We start from the raw sequence: 21,851 nt of genomic DNA on the forward strand, positions 1-21,851 counted from the left end.
GCAAGGCCCATTTTCATCATTTTTCCCCATCAAGTATCCAATGTTATTTCAGTCTAAGCCAAATTTATAGATTGCCATTGTTCTGAGATGGAAATCTATGACTCTAACAATGAAACAGAAAGTAGAAACTTGATTCTAATCCCTTTGATGCTTTCCTTAGTGAGATAAGTGTTCTTTTCACTCTAATTCCCAGAAGAAATTCTATAGGGGCACAAGTATGAAATCACATGAAGTAACTCAGAGGTAACTTGACTAGTGTTGGTTTACTCCAGTCTGGGATGAGGTTAAGACATGTGAGGGTTTATTAATTCAGAGTGAGAATGAGAATTCCTAATGCAAAGAGGCAGTCTTGGGAATGTGACAGTAAGGTGACAGTCCACTGCTCTGGATGAAGCGTCAGTTAGTCAGTCGGTCTCTTTGGGACATTCAGAAAGATTGATGTTAACAATGAGGAAGCTGCACAGTAGCCTTCCTCAGTAGCCTCCAGTAGCCATCCAAACCTTACAACATTGCTGAGGGCCGACATGAGCAGTTAACGGTCACAGTGACAGGGATATTCACCGTATGTACTCAGTATCCTAATCTCAAGCCAAGTAGAATCAGCAGCTCCTAACATGAAGGGAAACTTGGAGGCTCATCTGGTTCAAGCTCTTCATTTGGTAAGAATGTTAAGCCCACAGAAGTCAGCTTCACTACCCTGATTCTGGGAGGTGGGATGGGAAGGGGTGGGTGGTCTGATTTTGCCTTGTTATAAACCACAAGTTCAGCAGTCCATCCCGCTTCAACCCCCTTGGACAGTGACAGAAGGTATTTTGCACAACTTCAACTAAAAATATCACTGGCCCAAGACAAGGCAATATATACTGCCCAAGACCTTTAGTACCAAACTCACATTCTCTAGAGGCCACTCGGTACAAAACTGTCTTCTTTCCAAATGGCAATTTATCTGCTCCTGTTTTGTAAAGAGGGTCTTCTCTTGTGGACTGATAGTCTTTCAAGAGCAGGGCACTTGTCTCCTCCATTGGGGTTAGATAGCACCAGTTGAAGAACTGAGTATGTGCGTGTGTATGTGTGCATGTGTGTGTATTGGTGAGGCTACTTTAACCATGGAAACTTAAATTGTGCCCCAAATGCAGCAGGGTCCAGAGGAAAGAAAGCTTGCTTTGGAGTCCTGGCTTCGAGTCTGGCTTGTTTGCTCATTTGTCCATTCATTCAACAAACACTAGTAAATGCTTTCCATGGATCAGTACCATGGTTGTGTGTATGTTCAGTCGCTCAGTCATGTCTGACTAAAGATCCCATACAGTCCCAGGACTGTAGCCTCAGGCTCCTCTGTCCATGGAATGCTCTAGTCAAGCATACATGAGGGGGTTGCCATTTCCTTCTCCAGAGTATCTTCCTGACCCAGGGATTGAACCCTGATCTCCTGCATTGCTGGCAGAGTCTTGACTGACTGAGCTACCAGAGTCGGAGTAACTCATGTTGGATTCCAGCTTTTCCACTAGGGGTAGCTGTGTGCTCACTCACTGAAAGCAATTTTGTAACTGAAAAGTGAAACATACAGAAAGGCTGTCTGTGAGAGAGCTCCAGCTATTCCAAAAAACCAAGGAGACTTTCCTTTGAGCCAAAGACATCCTTAGGAAAAGGAGAGAAATTGTAGCCGAAAGAGGCAAATTGAAAAACTTCTTTCTAATCCAAATAGGAGAAAAAGCTGTTACACAGGAGAGAGAAAAATAGAAAGAGTGAGAGAGAGAAGGATGTGTGTGTGTGTGTGTATGTAAAAGAATGAGGGAGGGAGAAAGATGTGTATAGATAGAAAGGCAAAGATAGAAAGAAACATTAATCAGTTTGTATTGAAATACGATTTTATAGAAAAGGCTTTGTGCAAATCAACAGGCGTTTTCTTATTTCTTACGAGTGTTTCTCACCTCAGACTGTCTCAAGTGCATACTAAAATAGCCTTGTTTCTATAGGAAACTGCTTCTGGTCCAGCAATGCATATCTCTCAGTGGTGTTTCACAGTGGTATAACACTGTAGTTACAACAATTCAAGCAAGATTGCTTAAAAACATTCCAATAACAATAGGAAAATTTCCTAACAATGGGAAAACCACAAATCCTCTCTAGGCCTCTTCTTTATTACCTTATATGGGCATAATAGTGGCATCCATCTCATAAAGTCACTGTGAGGATTAAATCCAATAGTGCTTAATATAATGCCTGCTATATAGTGGGTTCCCATAAACAGGTCGATAAAAAACATTGACTTTAGTTGTGCCAGGTGCTGTGCAAAGCACTTTACATGAATTTTCCCATGTTGCTGGGACCTCTATGCAGAAGGGACCATTATCTTCCACACTTGACTAACACAGTTCAGTGAGGTGAATTTACTTGCTTCAGGTCCTGTAGTCAGTCATGTAGGATCTGGCAGGGCTGGCACTGGCACACAGGCCATTAACGTGGCACAGAACTCACTCAAGTGAATTAGATGGTTTGCTCAACTGTGTTTGCAGTGATGGACCACTGGGTGCTCTGGTCCATTCATCAGGGCACAGGAAACCTGTGGGGCTCCCTTTGGACGGTTCTCATCTTTTTCTGAAGGCATTTTGTAGTTTCACCCAGGCAGTGATCCGCATAAATAGCTTCTCCTGAATTTTTAGATAAATTGCAAATAGAAATTTGAGAGGTGATATCATTTTCTTACTCCCATTTTCCATTGAGCTGATTTTTCTCATAGCTCTGAGATGCAATTAGGGATTATCTACCATGCAAACCCTCTCATTCACCCCAATCATAGTTTGAATTTGTTGTGTGTTTCAGTTTTCCTTCATCTTAGCTTTCTTATTTTCCTCTTATACAGGTTGTGACACTTGGAGGAGATGTCAGTTACGGGAAAACCCTGATTACCAATGATGGTACGAGTCTTGGAGTTGGTTTGCCAGTTGGCATAACTGTCGATCCTATTAATGGGTGAGTGTTCATTCAGAAATAGCATATGTCTTCTATACAGCAACACTTTTGTTAGTATTATGATCTGATAAAATAGAAGATTTCAAACATAGGACCTCTTCTGATTTCATATGCCAGCATTTGAAAAATATAGATCCCAGGGCTTCTCTAGTAGATCAGTGGGAAAGAATCTGTCTGCCAGTGTGGGAGATGCGGGTTGGATCCCACGTGCCGCAGAGCAGCTACACCTGTGTGCCACAACAATGGAGCCTGTGCTCTAGAGCCTGGGGGCCTCAACTACTGAAGCCCGCCTGCCCTAGAGCCTGCACTCTGCAGCAAGAGAAGCCACGGCAATGAGAAAGAAGCCTGTGTACCACAACTACAGACTAGCCCCTGCTCGCCCCAACTAGAGTAAAGCGCGCATGCAGCAAAGCCCCAGCACGGCCAGAAAAAAGAGAAAGAAATTATATAAACAAGAAGGAGAAGGAAATGGCAACCCACCCCAGTATTCTTGCCTGGAGGATCTCATGGACAGAGGAACCTGGCTGGCTACAGTTCATGGGGTCGCAAGAGTCAGATACGACTTGGTGACTAAACCACCACCACCATATAAAAAAGAAAATATAGATCTTGGTACAAAAGAAATAACTGTTAAGTTATATGTGATATGTATCTTTCAAATTAATAACCCTGTATTTCAAACAGGCAAGAATTTCAGGCATTTTAAAATAGAGTGAACAATTATATATTTTGACTTTGAATGAATGTGGAAAGCTTGAAATAGACCTTGAAGGGTGAGAAGACCACCAGTAGATGGAGGATGGCTTGCAGCTGAGAAGTGGTACTTGAGGCCAAAGAGCGGTGGAGGCCCAGAAGCATGGTGGTACTTAGCATGGTTGTGTAGAGGGCGGGAACCAGAGACTTCGAGTAAGGGACAGTTGACTAGATGGGAGAGATACAGCAGCTAAAGCCACTTGGAGATGAATCAGGGAGGGGCTAATTAATGTCATGCTAAGGAGTTGTACTGTATTTTTATTTTTTTTTTTGAGAAATAAGGAGCCAGCAAGAAATTTGGAGGAAAGGAATGATAGAATCTAATCTGTATTTTAGAAAGATTAATCAGGATTGGAGTGGCAAGAGTCAGGGGAAAAAGAAAATGTTTAGCTAGTGATGAGAGTTCTTAGCTAAGGTTATGTAGCTTAAATTTTTAGTGAACTCAGAATTCATAAGAGTTTTGTGACTTTGTCCAGAAAACTTTTTGGCAACCTGGATTGGGAGAGGAGAAAGAGAATAATGACAGGTACTTACAGTGAGCAGTTAGCAAGTAAAGGAGATCTAAGAGTATTGTTAAAACAGTTAAAATGGTATGCGGTCCAGGCATAGAGGGATTGAAGGTTTGAGAGCTCAGATGAATTTTAAGGGCAGAGGATAGGTTCAATGGAAGAAGTAAAATAGGAGAAAGGAAGAGATGGAAGAGTTTGGTTGACTTTCAGAGTTTGAAAACTTAGAGGTAAAGAAGTTTAGAATTGGAGAGTAGGTTCATGGGAAGGGTATATTGGATTGATGGTGAAAGAAAGATGCCAATAAAGATGATTGGAATTAGGGGTTTGAGGAATCGTAGAAGAGTTTGAGAGGGCTGTCTGGTGAAGCAGGAGGTGAGTTCGAAAGGAATGAACACTTCTAGAAAACTCATGTCTAGAAGTTATGTCCTCAGTGGAAATGGAAAGCAACCTTCACATAGTTTAATGAAATTGGTAATTCTGTGTGCTGATTGGGATTCATGTGTATACAATGCATTTTCCATCATGAAAATTGGAAAATTAAGTAGCTTATCTTGTGGTAATAGATTTGGAAAAGAAATAAAGAAGGCTGAGAGGTGATCAGGAAGGTACCTGAATGTTTTTGCATTAGCTCTTTCTTTTCTGGTGTGCTTAGCAGTATGTGAGTCTGGAACTGACGGTTGATACAGGCTTTTTAGTCCATGAACTTCCTGTGTGACCAAGCTAAAGGATTGTCCATCAGTGGAAAATGGTGTCCTGTGTCAGATTTCATTTTAAGTGGCCTCTCTCCCAATAATAACTGGGAAGTATACAGACATTAGAGAACACTAGTTATGAATTCCTCCACGCTGTATGTAACAGGATATTGATATTTCAGACTTCCTCCATTGAATGGTGTGCCTCCTGAGGACAAGAAAGATTTGTTTTTCATTTAAATATATAGTGAAAATGTTTCACTAAATACCTTTATTTTTCATGGTTGTAGGAAACTGTACTGGTCAGACCGAGGAACCAACAATGGCCTTCCCCCTAAGATTGCCAGTGCCAACATGGATGGCAAATCTCCAAGAACTCTCTTTACTGGGAGCCTTGAAAATGTGGCATTCATCACCCTTGATATTGAGGAGCAGAAACTCTACTGGGCAGTCAGCAGCACGGGAGTGGTATGTGCCCCATTCTAGTCTGTTGGTCTTCGTTGCGGAACTTGGGCAGTTGACATCCATTGTTCTGAGTTGTCTGGCAGTGGTTCTCAAACAATCTTGGCCACTTTTGGGGGCTTCCCAGGTGGCACTAGTTGTAAAGAACCCACCTACCAGTGCAGGAGACGTGGAAGAGATGTGGGTTCGATCTCTGGGTTGGGAAGATCTGGGGAGGGCATGGCGACCCACACCACTATTCTTGCCTAGAGAAACCCTTGGACAGAGGAGCCTGGCGGGCTACAGTCCATAACATCACGACTGAAGCGACTTAGCATGCACGCACATGCACCAGAGGACTTATTGCCCTTTCTCTCCATAACTTCTTTCCTTGAGGTCCAGTTCTTTACAGAATGTTATTTTTTCCCTTTTTCTTTCTTTTTCTTCAAGATAAATTCCATTTCTCATTCCACATTTGTCCTCTAAGAGCCTTTTCTTTTTAAACAGAAAGCTTCTGAGCTCAATAGACATCTGTTCACAGATGCCTGTTATTTTCTGGTAGTTGTAATGTGTGAGGTCTCCCTTTCTTGGTCATTTTAAACTTCAAGATGAAGTTCATTATAATCTGCAATAAAAAATAGGAAGTATACAATTTCATTCATTCACAGAAATAACACTTGATCTTTACTATTGTGCTTATGTAGCCGATCTGGAACTAGGCACAAAGAAGGTACTCAGTAATAATTATTGATCAGCTACAGTATTGTTTTGGTTGTTGAATGTGTGCTAGTTGCTTCCTTGCTTTAGAGAACAGGAGTGATTTCAGGTCTGTTTATGACATAGACGCTTTTCAAAAAGTGGTCCTGTAGATTTGATTTTCAGTTCATGATAGCTTGACGGGGACTCATCTCACTCTTAATATGTGATTATAATGAAGAAATGTAGTGATGTGTGTGAAAGCCCTTTACAGAAGTACTTGCCGCATGCTGTGATTTCTGCATACAAGTTAGGATGTCCCAGACCAGACTACCCAGCAGCTCCCACTTCCTGTTTCCACATCTGCTCTGCCCTCTGCAATCTGTGAGCCGGTTGGTGGTGTGACTTCCATCCTTTCTCCTAGGCTAGAACCCTCATATTCCTCCTTCACTCTATTTAATCATCACAAAAATCCCGGCAGTTTGTCCCTGAGCGTCTTCTCTCACTTAAGTCCAGCCTTTTCTGCCACCTGCACCATTCTGAATCACTTCTCTCTAGCTATCTTGGAATGAAACTGCTTGCATGATGGAGGCATGTGGTCTTCATAAAACTACAAGGAACCTTGAGCCCTGGCCCAGATAAGTAGCTCCAGATTCCTGAGCCAAGTGTGGTCAGCTCATCTGGTCCCAGTTACTCCCTCAGCAGCTCTCCTCAGAGATTATCTCCCTTGTGCTGCACCCTTCTGGAATTTTTGTTGGTTTCCAGGACATAGCCTGCTCTTGTAACTGCTGGATTCCCTTGCCAAGAGAGGCAGGGAGTGACACCCATTTGTCTCTCTCGCCAGCAGTTCAGATCCTGACACAGAGGAAGATCAAACCAGCTATGTCTATAATTTTTTTTTCTTCCAGAGCAGACTGCTTATCACTTCCTGTTAGGAACTTCATTCTTGAGTTCTTCTCTAGTTCACCACAGTCATTTTGAGGCTGACTTATTACTATGCTGATTTAATACCGCTGTCTTGCTGTCTTCTGTGTGTGTTGAGTACGTTTCCTATCTCCATTGCAGAAATGGTTGGTGAAGATGTTAAACTCAGGGCCAGTTAGCATACAGTATCCTTGACCAGAATATCACATGCAGGGATTAGTTCCCTATTTTTCACTATGCCATCTGAGAAGGTTGACTGGCTTACTTGGCCTCCCTTTCCAGGGAAACACCCCTGGAAAGGATGGAATGCTATCTACGTGTGAATATTAAGTGAATATTAGTTTTAAACATTTGCCTCATTTCACCATGAATCAGTCAATATCAAAAATTCTAACCTTTCAGATTGAAAGAGGAAATGTGGACGGAACAAATCGAATGATCCTGGTAAACCATCTTTCATACCCCTGGGGACTTGCTGTCCATGGCCCCTTCCTTTATTACTCCGATGAAGAATACGAGGTCATTGAAAGAGTTGACAAGGCTACGGGGGCCAACAAAATAGTCTTGAGAAATAATCTCCCAGATCTCAGGGGCCTTAAAATTTACCAAAGCCGTGGTGAGTATTTGTCACTGAAGCATACATTCATGTGTGTTCAATGAATATATCTATGCACTTACATGTCTGCATACAACCCCACCACACACAGAAACCTGTGTGCATACAGAAATAGAAATTATCTATTAATTTTAATAGATAAAATTAATATTAATTTTAATATTAAAGCCATGCTTTAAAACCATTAATATTAAAGCTATTAATAAAGCCAATATTAAAGCTATTAGTATTAGTGAAGCTATTAGCTATAAGTATTAAGCCATGCTTAATATTTTTAAAATATTAAGCATGGCTAAGTGTCAAAGACTAATCTGGCATCTGAAAGGCCCGATTCACTTCAGAGTAAACTTTCTCCCATTCATTCCCCATCACTTTTTACTTTGCTTTTGTTTATTGCCCTCCCTGACGTAATTATGTATGTGTTTATTGTCTGAGTTCTTCATTAGTATGTAACCTTTATAGGGACAGGCATTTTGTCTGTCTTGTTTCTTGCTCTCTACCCAGTAACTAGAATAGTTACAGGAGCACTGGAGGTTGGATACCTACTGGAAAAGTGAATAACATGATAGAATTTTTTTAATCTTAAAAGGAGTACTCTTAGGTGTGCTTTTTTGAGATAATGTAACTTTTGATTTTCTCCTTTTAATTAGTATTATGACCTAGAGATAATTTTTTTATTTTGAAATATCTGGCCTAAGATTACCAAGTAATTTGTTTATTGTCCTATAACCTAGGTTTGTCACTTGATATTTTATTGCATATTCAAAAAAAACTTCAAGTATTCTTATTTAATATACGTTAAATCAAATATCCATCACTTTTGATCGTATAATTAAAATTGATAGAATTTTAAATTGTAGCACATAGGTTATTCTTCTAACTCTTGAATGATTGGTGGAAGAAAAACAATTGGTGCTCCATTCTCTACTATGATATAACATAAACTGTTACATGGTTGTGGTCCTATTTTAAACCTCTGTGTGTTAGTTCTAGAAGCACTAGGCTCTCCAATATTGTTCTTAGGTTAACTCAGATTCCGTATTTTGTTATTGACTTTTATAATGACCCCAGAATTTGACACTGAGTGGCAAATAGATGGGGTGAAAAGTTAAAAACTAATTGTGATTTCATTTAGGCTCCGAATCCTCAAATGGCTGCAGCAACAACATGAATGTCTGTCAGCAAATTTGCCTGCCTGTACCAGGAAGACTGTTCTCCTGTGCCTGCGCCACCGGATTTAAACTGAATCCTGATCAGCGGACCTGCTCTCCATATAATTCTTTCATTGTTGTTTCCACGCTGAGGACAATCAGGGGCTTTAGCTTGCAATTGTCAGACCATTCAGAAGCCATGGTGCCAGTGGCAGGCCCAGGTAAGTTCCTCCAATACAAGTAACATTTGACCCCATGTGATGCCATGTTGAAGTCCTTGGTGCCATATAGCATTTCTCCACGTTTGGATTCAGTGCGTAAGGAAGCGTGTTTATTCTGCTTGATAACCATATTCACATGTGCTCATGATTGATCTCTGCTTTCCTATGTCTAAAAAGTCATCTAAGTTACCATCTTGTAAATATATTATACAGTCAGCAAGTTTTTCATCCAGCTCTGCATTTTGAAAAATATCTAATGCCGAAAAGTTGAAAAGTGTAGTGAACACCGTTATACTTGCTAGATTCAACCATTGTTAACATTTTGCTATGACTGATTAAGTTTGATCACCTCGTAATGGTGATCACCATGAAATCTCTGCCTTTTTGCCCCTCTACAATTTATATGAAATTTTTGGGTTTATATTTTGATACCCTCTGAATATCTTTTCCCCCAAGCATCTTTTATTCATTGGTTTTTATCTTTGTCTGAAATGACGATTTAATTGGGAATTGCCAAATGGTTCTTTTTCTTGTTTTATCATTCCTTCTACATTCATTCTTCTCTCCTTTTTATTATCACATACACTCAAGTTTTTATTTCTTTAATTCAGTGTAAAATCATTTCGCATAATTGTTCTTTTGATGCGCCAATTGATCCATTTTGTCTGGGAAGAGCCTCTCATATTGCTGTCTGTATTCTTTTGACATGATTCCATTAGTGTTTGAATGCTTCCTTGCTTCCTGGCCTAATAAATATGTTCCAGGCTTACCTTATACCTTCCCTTCCCAAACCTATGCTTAACCATTTCTCCCAGAAATGGGAGTACTCTTTATAGTGGGAAGAAGAAACTAAGATCTGGGGGTAGTTGTGCTCATTGCATCTGGGAAATAAATAGTTTTATTTCATAATTGGGGCGTGGTTTGAGCAAAGGGGATTTGGAATGAGGGTTAGAGAGGAAGGGCAAACATTTTTAAAAGTTCTAGTTCAAGCTAGAGCATAGTTTAACAATCTTTCTTTAATGTTCCAGGACGAAATGCACTGCATGTGGATGTGGACGTATCCTCTGGCTTTATTTATTGGTGTGATTTTAACATCTCTGTGACATCTAATAATGCAATCCGTAGAATCAAACCCGATGGGTCTAATTTTACAAACATCGTTACAGATGGGATAGGAGTAAACGGAATCCGGGGTATTGCAGTGGATTGGGTAGCAGGTGGGTAAGCTGTATAGTGATTTTATTGAAAAGCTTTTTGTGTTTGCATTTCTGTCATCTTATTTATACTATAAAGTTTAACATACATGTGGCAGATCTATTTTCCTAGATGTTTATTGAGATTATTTAAGATAAGTTGAATTGAGTTTTTAGAATAAATGTAACAGCCTTGTGCCTGTTAACGATAGTGTTTCAGTTGACAGATTCATTATAGATGATCTCATTATAGATTATTTACTGAGTTGTTGGCAAAATGGAAAGAAATATTTAATTATGTGGACTTATTTCACCCTTAAAGGAACATCTATTTTCTAAATTAGAAATGTCTAAATTTTCAAAGAGAAAGGAATGTCAAAATATAATATAAACCATAAAATGGCATTTATTTTATTTTATTTTTTTCTTTTTTCAATCATTTATTTTAAAGCTGAGCAATTTTAGTTGCTGAATTCTTAGTTGCTTCCTTGTGTTATTTATGATACCTTTGATTAGTAGGTACTTTGTTGTAGTTAATTGAAATGCCTGACCCAATATTATATTAACTTTTCTATACTGATTTATATACTTAATTTTGAATTACCATGCAGTTTTTAATGATACATTGAAAAACAACAGTCTATGGGCCAAATGTAGCCCGTGCTACGTGGTTTTGTTGGAACACAGCCATGCCCATTCATTTATGTATTGTAAACTATCTTCCCACCATACTTTTTGCTCTAGCATTTACTTTGTTCTGTAATGCCCAAATTCTGGTGACTTTAGAAGGTCCATGGGATGAAAACATCTACACTAGTTAGAAACAACCTATTTAGTCCCTAAGAAGAAATATTTATTTTTCTAAGCCTAAACTGAGATATTTATCCTCCTGGGAAAGACAACATTTACTGGCTTAAACCTCTATCTTACAAGAGCTATCTTCTTCTTTTTTCTTGGTTTGCCATTAATCAGCATGCTCTCTCATTTTCCTGCAGGAAATCTTTATTTCACCAATGCTTTCAGATCTGAAACACTGATAGAAGTTCTAAGGATCAATACCACCCACCGCCACATTCTCCTTAAAACCATAGTGGATATGCCCAGAGACATTGTTGTGGACCCCAAGAATCGATATCTCTTCTGGTCTGACTATGGGCAGAACCCAAAGATTGAACGGTCTTTTCTTGACTGTACCAATCGAACTGTGCTTGTATCAGACATCACTGCCACACCACGGGGCTTGGCATTGGATCACAGCAGTAACTACATTTATTGGGTTGATGACGCTGTGGATTTAATTGCAAGGATCAGCATTGAGGGAGGGGAATCTGAAGTGATTCGGTTCGGCAGTCATTACCCAGCTCCTTATGCCATCACTGTATTTGGAAATTCTATCATATGGGTAGACAGGAATTTAAAGAAAATCCTCCAAGCCAGCAAGGAACCAAATAGAGCAGATCGACCAACAGTGATAAGGGACAATATTGATTGGCTAAGAGATGTGACCATCTTTGACCAGAGTGTCCAGCCTCGGTCACCAGCAGAGGTCAACAACAACCCTTGCTTGGGAAATAATGGAGGATGCACCCATTTCTGCTTTGCTCTGCCTAAATCACAAACCCCTAAATGTGACTGTGCCTTTGGGACTCTGCAAGCTGATGGCAAGAGCTGTGCCGTTTCATCAGAAAATTTCCTCATCTTTGCCTTGGATGATTCCTTGAGGAGCTTACGTTTTGACCCCAAAGACTATAGCCAACCTTTCCCAGCAATAAGTGTGGAAAAAATGGCTGTGGCCCTAGACTATGACAGCATAGATAACAGAATCTACTTCACACAACTTTTGCCATCTGGGAAAGGCCAGATTTCCTATATCAACCTGAATTCAAGGAGCAGTCCTCCCACTGTTGTTGTTTCGGGTAAGTGCACTCTAAGTGTAGCTTATCTTGGGAGGAGATGCAATGGGATCAACACGCATGGATGACCCAGGGATTCTAAAATGCTTGTTGAGATTCTGACTTCTTTTTGTGTGTTTGTTGGTTCTATATCCAGGCATAGGGAGTCCTGAGGGCATTGCCTTTGACTGGGTCAATAAAAGAATTTATTACAGTGACTACACCAATCAGATGATTAAGTCCATTGCCACGGATGGGTCTAGACACGCTGTGATAGCCCAGGTTCCAAAGCCAAGAGGAATTGTGTTAGATCCTTGCCAAGGGTATGTCATGATTGCTTATTTCTGGAGGGAGTGGGGTCTGAAATTATCTTATGTTAATAGAGAGCCAGTGTTTCGTGGACTTGTAATACTGTAGGACAGATTAAGGGGTGAAAGAGCATGAGTGACCTTACTTGGGAAGGAACTCTGGTTGGTGCTCCTAGGAAGTTTGGCCGCATACTAGGGAATTAATGCCCTGACTCAGTAAATCCCTGTTGGACAAGTTGTATGGGTGGGAATGGAGTAAGCTTCCATTTGCTCTATTGGTGTCAAATATAACTGTTATATTTGCAGTTAAAAGAATGCTGCTGTCTTTCTTAAGTAAAAAGAAGTGTGAGTTCCTTGTGGTGAATTACGACTCCTTTTGGATCACTAGGTACATGTATTGGACCGACTGGGGTACCAATGCCAAAATCGAGACTGCCACAATGGGTGGATACTCCCGAAGAAGCTTGGTGGACGGGGGCCTGGTCTGGCCCAACGGGCTCACTATGGACTATGAACAAAACCTTCTCTACTGGGCAGATGCTAATCTGTACGTGTCTGTGGGTATTGATGAGATTTCTTCCTCCCTGTTTGAAAGAAGAGGGATATGCATAATATGGTGCAATGCTGGTGAATATGCCTGTGAAAATTGATCTCTATCATGAGACTGAGTAATTATGAACTGACAGACACCTAAAGATGCATTACTGGACAAGTTAATTTCAACTATGGTTATAAATATAATCATTCAGTTTATAATCATGTAACTACCTCAGAAAATGAATGACTTTAAATGTACACTGATAGTAACTTTTCTCTGGGTTTTAACATTCAGTGTCTTGTAAAAGCATTTTCCTTCAGTCTTTGTCTTTTGATCATCTTCTCAAAAAACAAATTATTTCTTGTGCCAGCTTCTTCTCAGTCCATTTCACAATATTTTCTTTATAAACTTCTGTCAGCTCTAATTTTTGCATGTAACTCTCCAATTACTTCTGAAATTACACATATTCCCATCATCCTAATGATTGAAGATATGAGATGATTTTGTTTATTATGGCTGGTGTCTGCATGTTGGGAATCTTAAACTTTCCTTGCTTATTTTCTTATGATTTTGGTCTCATGATGCCGAGCACCTAAGACCTTTATTTTCTCACTTGAAATAAAGCAGGGATGTTTTGTGTCTAAATTAGGAAGATATCTCAAAGTCAATGACAAATGGAAAAACTCATTAAGTGGGTGGGAAGGGAAAACTAATTCACATTTTATTGAGTGACTACTATGTGCCAAACACCAAGACAGGTATTATTTCCAAGCAAGAGGTGTATTATTTCACAATACTCCCCACTGTTCGTTTCTTTTTCCTGTTTCATTTAGTAGGATTACTTGTGGGTTATATTAATATTTGGGTATCATTTATATAGGCCATTGTTTAATAAGGAGATGAAGTTCTCCCATTACCAGAAGAAACATTTCTTGCTGCCATATGGTCCACTTGAAAGGAAAGTTGGGGGCTTGTGTAATTGCGCTGAGGCATTGGGTGCCAGTTGAGGACCTTAATCCTTCTAGAGTCTAGTATTTTCTTTTTTCTTTTTCCATCTTCATTTTAGGGAGAAGATTGAGCGCATGGATCTAGAGCGCTATCTGCGGGAGGTCATTGTCAGCAGAGCCAACAGTCCTTTTGGCTTGGCTCTTTATGGCCAGTATATTTACTGGACTGACATGCTCACTCAGAAAATTTATCGAGCTAACAAAGTTGATGGGTCAGATCAGACTGCAGTGACCATGACCCTTCCCTTTCGGCCTAAGGGTATTTGTGCTGTTGTGAAGGGCCAACAACAATGTCACAGTCCTTGTGATCGGTTTAATGGGGGCTGTAGCCATATTTGTGCACCAGGTAAATACTTTGGCCACCTCTTGCGAAGAGTTGACTCATTGGAAAAGACCCTGATGCTGGGAGGGATCGGGGGCAGGAGGAGAAGGAGACGACAGAGGATGAGATGGCTGGATGGCATCACCGACTCGATGCACATGAGTTTGGGTGAACTCCGGGAGTTGGTGATGGACAGGGAGGCCTGGCGTGCAGCAATTCATGGGGTCACAAAGAGTCAGACATGACTGAGCAACTGAACTGAACTGAACTGAACCAAAAGCATTGGGCACAAAGATAGAATCATGGAGAGTGATAATAATGATGACCACTAGTAGGGAAGGCTGAGGGAATATTCAGCTCCAGCATGAACAAAGATTCTCCTTGTTTTCAGAGGAATTTCTAAAATAGATTTCAGGGTTTGTATGTTAAGAAGAAGACTGAAGGTTTTTTTTTTTTCTTTCCTATTCCATATGGAGCCTTCTTACAATGACATTTTTAAATCAAGCTTGATGGAGGTAGAAAGAAATATGCAGGTTTGGCTGCTGCATATCATGTCTTGAATAGAAATTTCATCAATGAACTAATGTTCCTCATTAAAGGATTTAATACTTTCACTTAGGAGGTACTGTTTATGGTTGAATAAACAGAGTGTGCCTCAGAAGTGTGTTTTATAGAGAACAATAAATTCATAAGAGGATGTGCCTTTTGAGACTATTGCTGTGCAGATTTTGCTGAGAATCATTGTTTTAATGTTTCAGTGAAGATAAGAAATAGTGGTTTAAAGATTAGGGTGAATTAGCCACATTCATTAGAAATTGGTGGTTGTTCACATTGATGAAAACATAACATAGAGCAGAGTTTCCATGTCTTAGAGTGTGTTTAATAATATAGAAGCTGTTGCCAGTGATCTTCAGGGCAAGAAAATATCAGTGTTTGCTACAGAAATATTTTGCTTTTTTCTGGGCTTACCTTTCTTCAGGTCCAAATGGCCCTGAGTGCCAGTGTCCGCATGAGGGCCGCTGGTACCTGGCCAACAACAATAAGTACTGCATCCAGGATAACGGTACCCGGTGTGACAGTTCCAAGTTCACCTGCCTCAGTGGGAAGTGCATCCCTGACCAGCTGCAATGTAATGACATCGATGACTGTGGTGACAGCAGTGATGAGCTGGAAACTCTCTGTGGTGAGCTGGACTCTTGGAACTTTTGAAGTTCACGGTGTACCTTGTGTTTGTTCCTTTTACAAGCGAAGATCATGTACCCTGAGAATCTAGACTGCACTTTGCTTAAATCACGCAACAGCTGATACATGCGCTGTGAAGTAGTGTTCGATGCTTTATTAGGAAGCACCTCTGAAGTGCACCTAAGAAGGAGCAGAGATGCTGCATGCATGTCTGGGGAGCTCTGGGAAAATGACTTAACTTCTCTGAGCTTCAGTCCCATGAAAGCATTGTGTTTGCATGCTTTAATGAAGCTGAGATAAACTTATACATTGAGATGGTGGAGGAATGGAGTGACTTTGCCATTTGCGTCAAATCCTCCATTTGCTTAAAAAAAAGTATACAACATATTTGCTTAATTTAACTAATTTAAAGTTTGAGCTCACTTTGCATGCAGTACATGTGGCAGCTTTTGCCTTGGAAGGTCAACCCAAAGTGTCTTATTTTACTTGATTGTATCTTTTTAGAAAACGGGATGATGCTTTATTTTGCGAGCTTCTTCAATGTTGTTTTAAATATTTTGTTCCCCTCCTCTTAGCGTTTCACAGCTGCCCTTCGACAAGCTTCACCTGTGCCAATGGGCGATGTGTCCCATACAGTGATCGCTGTGATCACTACAATGACTGTGGCGACAACAGTGATGAGGCAGGCTGCCGTTTCAGGGCTTGTAACAAAACAGAATTTACTTGCAGTAACGGAAGGTGCATCCCTTCTGAATTAGTCTGCGACGGGATAGACAACTGCCACGATGGCAATGCTTCAGATGAGAAAAATTGCTGTAAGTTCATCTTACGTTCTTATTGGGCTTTGGAGCCTTGAACTCTCAGAGCCTGGGAGATGTAAAGACGATGCCTTTCTGATAAAAAAACTGACAGTATTCGTCTAAAACGTACATTTCATTTTACATGTCTACTAGTGATTTTTAAAAATAATTCGACCTAATATTTGATTTGACTACTTTCCCCTTCTATATTTTATCTTTGGTTTGTGTTTCTGATTATTGTGAAGCTTCACCAATGATTACTGACAAAATTGATTGATTAATATATGTGGTTAATGTTTGTTATGCACAAAGCTATGTAGCACAGTGTTGACTGAAATGATTTGGTAAATTGCTTTTTAGTGAGTTGCTTTTCCCAAATTTCTGGAACTTACAGTTTAGCATCTTGAGAAAACAGTAGCACAGAGTATGAGCAAAAATGCATTTTCAGTTCGGGTACATCGACATACTCTTCTGTCTTTGTATGTGGTTATACACAATATTTATTTGGGTGTGGCAGTATTATTGCCTGGATAATCCTATAGACAGAGGAGCCTGGTGGGCTACAGTCCATGGGGTCACAAAGATCCAGACATGACTGGATGACATCCAGAGCATGAACCCATGCTTTTTTGTTGTTCTTTTTTTTAACAAGTGGTCAATATGTTTCATCCATGTCCTCCAACTTTTTTCCTGAGTATTTTAAAGCAAATTCCAGAAACACATGTCAATGATAAAGACATTTGTTTTCAAATTTAAAAAATGTTTTTAAAATTTTAATTGGAGGATAATCTGCTTTACAATGTTATGTTGGTTTCTGCCATACAACAAGGTAAATCAGCCGTAAGTATACATATACCCCTTCCCTGAGCCTCCCTCCCTTCCCACCTCATCTCATGCCTCTAGATCTTCACAAAGTACCAGGCTGAGCTCCCACTAGTTATCTGTTTTATACATGGTAATAGACATTTTGAAAAACAGCTACTATTCTAGCATTATGCTCAACAAAATCAACAATACTTACTTAATGTCCTCTGGTACTAAGTCCATATTCAAATTTTATTACTTAGCCCCAAAATGGCAACAGTTCATCTGTTCACATCAGGATTCAAAGTCTACACGTTGATTTAGGCTGGAATTGAGACCTAGACCTTTGATTACATTAGACTTAGTTCTTTGGGCAAGAACACTTCATAGGTGGAGCTGTCTATTTCTTGTTGTATCACATCATGAAGCACATAATGCTTGATTGTTCCACTTTAAGTGAGGGCGATATTAATTTTGAAGTCAGTTTGAATCTTCCCTTTAGGAAGTTCCCATCAATCTTTCACCCAGTGGTTTTTAACCATGGATGGTTGTTCCATGAATTTATTATTACTTTAAGGATTACAAATCAGATATTTAAAATTTTTACTATTCCATCCACATTTATTAGCTCAGGTTCTCTAAAGAAGAAATTTCCCTTATCAGCTATTTTGTTACTCTGAAATACAATTCTGTGGAGGAAATGTTTGATTCTTTCTTTCTCTTTTCAGTTTTCAGAGTAGTAAGTTGGTGACCAATGAGCATTAAGCTTTGGCTTTGTTTTGTTTTTACTATTGTATTAAACTCATGGATTTTTACATATTTGAGTTTTAATGAGATGAAGTAATTTATAGCTTTCGGTGCTTAATTGTCCTATTTTTGGCAGCGGGAATCCCGCTAAGTTGGGTCCTTTTTTATTTTGACTTAATCCTATTCAATCTTCCATAGTGCATTTCAGACTTGTGCATGTCTTGTCTCAGACCTGGAATTTCTCTCATTCCTTTTGTGTGTGGTATTTAAAAATTACTGGGACTTCCCTCCAAGTCCAGTGGTTAAGACTTCCGACACAGAGGATATGGATTCAGTCTCTAGTTGGGGAACAAAGATCCCACATACCTCATGGCCAAAAGACCAACACATAAAACAGAAGCAATATTGTAATTTAATAGACTTTAAAAAAAATTAAAATTACACAGTGTTGGGTTACCTATTCCTATTTGGCCTTTATTGCTTCTAGGCCTTTTTAGTGGACAGAACTAGGAAATACAGTTCTAAAGGGAAAAAAATGATATTGGTATTTTCCATTTTAATTTAAGATAAACAGGTTTTTACCTTTTAGATTTTATAATCACATCTCTTACACTTAAAATCTTAGTTTGTAATAGGTGACATAGTCACTTATTTGCTTTATTTTATAATACTTTCAAAGTAACCATACAAATGTAATTAAACATTTTATGTCCTTCTTGTTCTTAGATTGTTTCCCGCTAGAAATATGCAGTCATTTGTTACTGTTTCCAAATGTTGAAAATTGCTTTTCTTTATGCATTTTTATTTCATTGTGTTCATTTATAAAAAATCATGTGCGTGGATTCATAGTCATATAAAAATTGTATGACAAGGTACACTCACAGACGTCCTTCATGCTTGCCCTCTCCACCCTGTTCCCTCCATACTATTCTCGATCTGTTCATAGGAGTGACAGTTTTCGTTAGTTTATCTTTGCACTTTTGTTTTAAATGTAAGCATTTCTTTCTTGCTGGACACACACAGTTACACAAAAGATAGCCTAGTGTTGTGCTTTCCTGCTGTTAATGCATCCTGGAGGTCATGCCATCTTTCCTTATCAGTATATAGAGATCTTCTTCATTCATGTTACTCCATTGTATGGGGAGTGAGGAGAGTGGGAAGTCTTGCTGATGCTATTAAATAATGAAAACAGGAAATGCTCTTTTTGCTAGAGACTATATGGCATCACACAACTGTCATGAATTATGCCTCTCTGCTTCCCTTCTGCTGGTTTGCTTGTGCAGTAGATCGGTTAGCATGGACATATATGATGTACATGTGATGAATATGTTCCAAATTGTTTATCTGGTTGTCTTTTTCAAGCTGAACGCACGTGCCATCCTGGATACACAAAATGTGCGAATTCAACGATTTGTATTCCACGTTCTTTCTTGTGTGATGGAGACGATGATTGTGGAGATATGAGTGATGAAAACCCCATTTTCTGTGGTAAGATAAACCTCTTTTTGTGGTTCCAGGCATGCATGTCTTGAGCTCATAAAGACACATGCCTTGTGTGTTTCAGCTAATTTCAATTTGTCCTTTCAAGTTGACTTTGTAAATAGATACAGTAGGCAGTTATTTAGGATGTAATTGGAGGGGCATAAGAAATCCCTTCTCTCTGTTCCCTGGCTGGATGCCTGACTCAATATTTCTTCCAGGGATCAACTGTAATGCATAACCTCCTATAACCTCTTTTGTCTTCAGGAACTACAGGCAGAATTTGCAAAATAAGCCCTCATATTTATTCTCAATACGTTTATAATAGCCATTAGTAACGGAAAGAATTTTTGTTTTTTTCATATGTTTGACTTTCAGAAACCTTAATTTCATATTTAGCTGTTTGGTTCAATCAAATAATTTCTTATATTTATAGCTCAAATTCTTAAATTTAATAACTTTGAAACTATTAGTGTAAATAGATGCATCCTTTAAGAATTTAGTAACGGTCACCAGGCCAGGTTACAATCCAAGAATCCAGCAACAAGAGGAAATGGAAAATCTAGAAAACACATCAGACCATAACCTCAGGTTATGTGAGAAAAGTTTACACATAGGCAGAATCATTTACTCAAATAAGTTACAAGGATGAATAAGAGCAAAACTTTGATAATTCTCTAGAATCATGGTCTATTATGGCTTAAAAGGTTGTGTGTAGGGTGATTTGGTTATTTTTTCTTTTCAGTAGAATTTATTTTGTGTTATGGCAGAAAACATAGAACCATGTTTTCTTTTATCTATAATTTGATTTCATGTATCAAAACATAGTCTTTCTGGTATTTCTAATAAGTGCAATTCATTTTCTGAATCTCTGGAACTTAGGAAAAAAATTCTAGGACACTGGAAAAGTATTGCTCTCCCATGTTCTTTCCTCTGGCTGGAAAACTTCTATAAAAACTCAGGCCTCAGTCTTCCTGTCTTGGCAACTCCTACCCAGTTCAGAGATATAGGCAGGTTATTAGGAACAAGCTTGTGTGTTGCTCATGGATTTTATCTTCTTTACCTACTGCAGCCACTAGGTCGTGTAAGAGCGATGAGTTCCATTGCACCTCTGGGCCCTGTATTCCTGCACGTTGGTATTGTGATCATGAAAAAGACTGTTCTGACGGCTCTGACGAACCTCCCACTTGTGGTAAGAGAGTGAGCCAGCATTAAAAGCACTGTGATGCAGCTGGCACCCCTCTTCCAACTACTTCAAATGTAAACTAGGGTTCTGGCTGGGGAATGTTTGCACTCCTTGCTGATACCCCTCAGCAGATATTCATTAAAAGCCTGGTCATGTAGGGCACTGGGTGGGTTGTTGGGCAGGATATGGAAGTCGCTGATTGATGCAGACAAAAAGTTGCACCTACCAACAGTTGGTGATGCACCTACTACCTGCCTGGTTTGTGGAACTCAGTTAACTGTAATTGACTCTGAATTGGAATTTCTGAATTTGGGTGAGTTCTCACCCGTAAGACTATGGGAGGATCTAAAGGTTATTGAGAGCATGATGTACATGCTGAGGGGGCAGGTGAGGGGCACACGTTTCTTCCTGCTCTGTGTACCAGCTGAGGGGTTAGGGTCCCAAGGCCATCTGAGCCTCCTGAGATGTTCCAAGGACCTAGTTATATTCTTGGAGGCAGTTGTCTGTTGCTTGTGTTTGAAGGCTGTTATTTACCTTTGCAAACCCAAATCTGTATCTATGCATAATTTTTTTAACATAATTGTAAAAATATGAATGTACAGTCTTCTATATTGCTTTTTTTAGGGGGTCTGGCAATATTGTTGTATGTGGCCATGCTTGTCTTTTCTTTTCTTTTTTTTTTTAAAGATTTTTTTGACATTGACCATTAAAAAAAAGTTTTTATTGAATTTGTTACAGTATTGCTTCTGTTTTATGTTTTCTTTTTTCTTGGCCATGAGGAATGTGGGATCTTAGCTCCCTGCCCAGGTATCGAACCCACACCCTCTGAATTGGAAGGTGAAGTCTTGATCACTGGGCCGCCAGGGAAGTCTGTCATGCTTGTCTTTATAAAGTTTCATTAAAATACAGCTGCGTTATAGTATCAGGTAGTTGTGAGAAAGAACATATGGCCTGAAGCTTAAATATGTATATACTGTCTGGTTAAGAGAGACTTCTCTAACCCATGTTGTCATCTTCATCCTCTTGTTTAATGGCTGTGTGATATTCCATTGAGTGGCTATATGATCATTGAGTTAACTGCCTCTATTTTAAGTATTTAGATTGCTTTATTTTTTCTGGTATTATAAATATCACTGTAGTAAGTACCATCACTTTTTTTGGAGGGGTATTTTCTTAAGACCATTAGCCTAGTTTTGCAGCTGAATTCAGGCTATTTTCTATTCCTGTTTTCCCTTGGGCTCAAATTCTGTGGCTAATAGAGAGTGGTATTAGAAGCTCCTTGACAATTTCTTTTTCCCCAACACTAAAAGTTTTGTAGAAAACAAAGGGCACACAGAGTTTTAAGGAGCTGTAAAAGAAATAGTAAATGTTGGGTGAGTAGAAAGGTCTTAGAGATTATTTTAAATATACGAACTATTGG

At 39.4% G+C, this 21,851-nt stretch overlaps 1 protein-coding gene across 1 annotated transcript in view; it reads left to right on the forward strand.

Moving 5' to 3' along the window:
• Nucleotides 1-21,851, forward strand: part of LRP2 (LDL receptor related protein 2) — a 181,737-nt gene that overhangs the window by 102,377 nt on the left and 57,509 nt on the right. The window contains exons 34-46 of the mRNA XM_052652982.1: nucleotides 2,861-2,970; nucleotides 5,215-5,392; nucleotides 7,388-7,601; nucleotides 8,737-8,973; nucleotides 10,002-10,190; nucleotides 11,162-12,082; nucleotides 12,216-12,381; nucleotides 12,755-12,913; nucleotides 13,971-14,257; nucleotides 15,213-15,416; nucleotides 15,991-16,230; nucleotides 19,129-19,254; nucleotides 20,318-20,437. Of these exons, the coding sequence (XP_052508942.1) occupies nucleotides 2,861-2,970; nucleotides 5,215-5,392; nucleotides 7,388-7,601; nucleotides 8,737-8,973; nucleotides 10,002-10,190; nucleotides 11,162-12,082; nucleotides 12,216-12,381; nucleotides 12,755-12,913; nucleotides 13,971-14,257; nucleotides 15,213-15,416; nucleotides 15,991-16,230; nucleotides 19,129-19,254; nucleotides 20,318-20,437 (3,151 nt within the window). The remainder of the gene's footprint in view (nucleotides 1-2,860; nucleotides 2,971-5,214; nucleotides 5,393-7,387; nucleotides 7,602-8,736; nucleotides 8,974-10,001; nucleotides 10,191-11,161; nucleotides 12,083-12,215; nucleotides 12,382-12,754; nucleotides 12,914-13,970; nucleotides 14,258-15,212; nucleotides 15,417-15,990; nucleotides 16,231-19,128; nucleotides 19,255-20,317; nucleotides 20,438-21,851) is intronic.

This window comes from Budorcas taxicolor, chromosome 2, assembly GCF_023091745.1.
Source record: "Budorcas taxicolor isolate Tak-1 chromosome 2, Takin1.1, whole genome shotgun sequence".
Lineage (NCBI taxonomy): Eukaryota > Metazoa > Chordata > Mammalia > Artiodactyla > Bovidae > Budorcas > Budorcas taxicolor.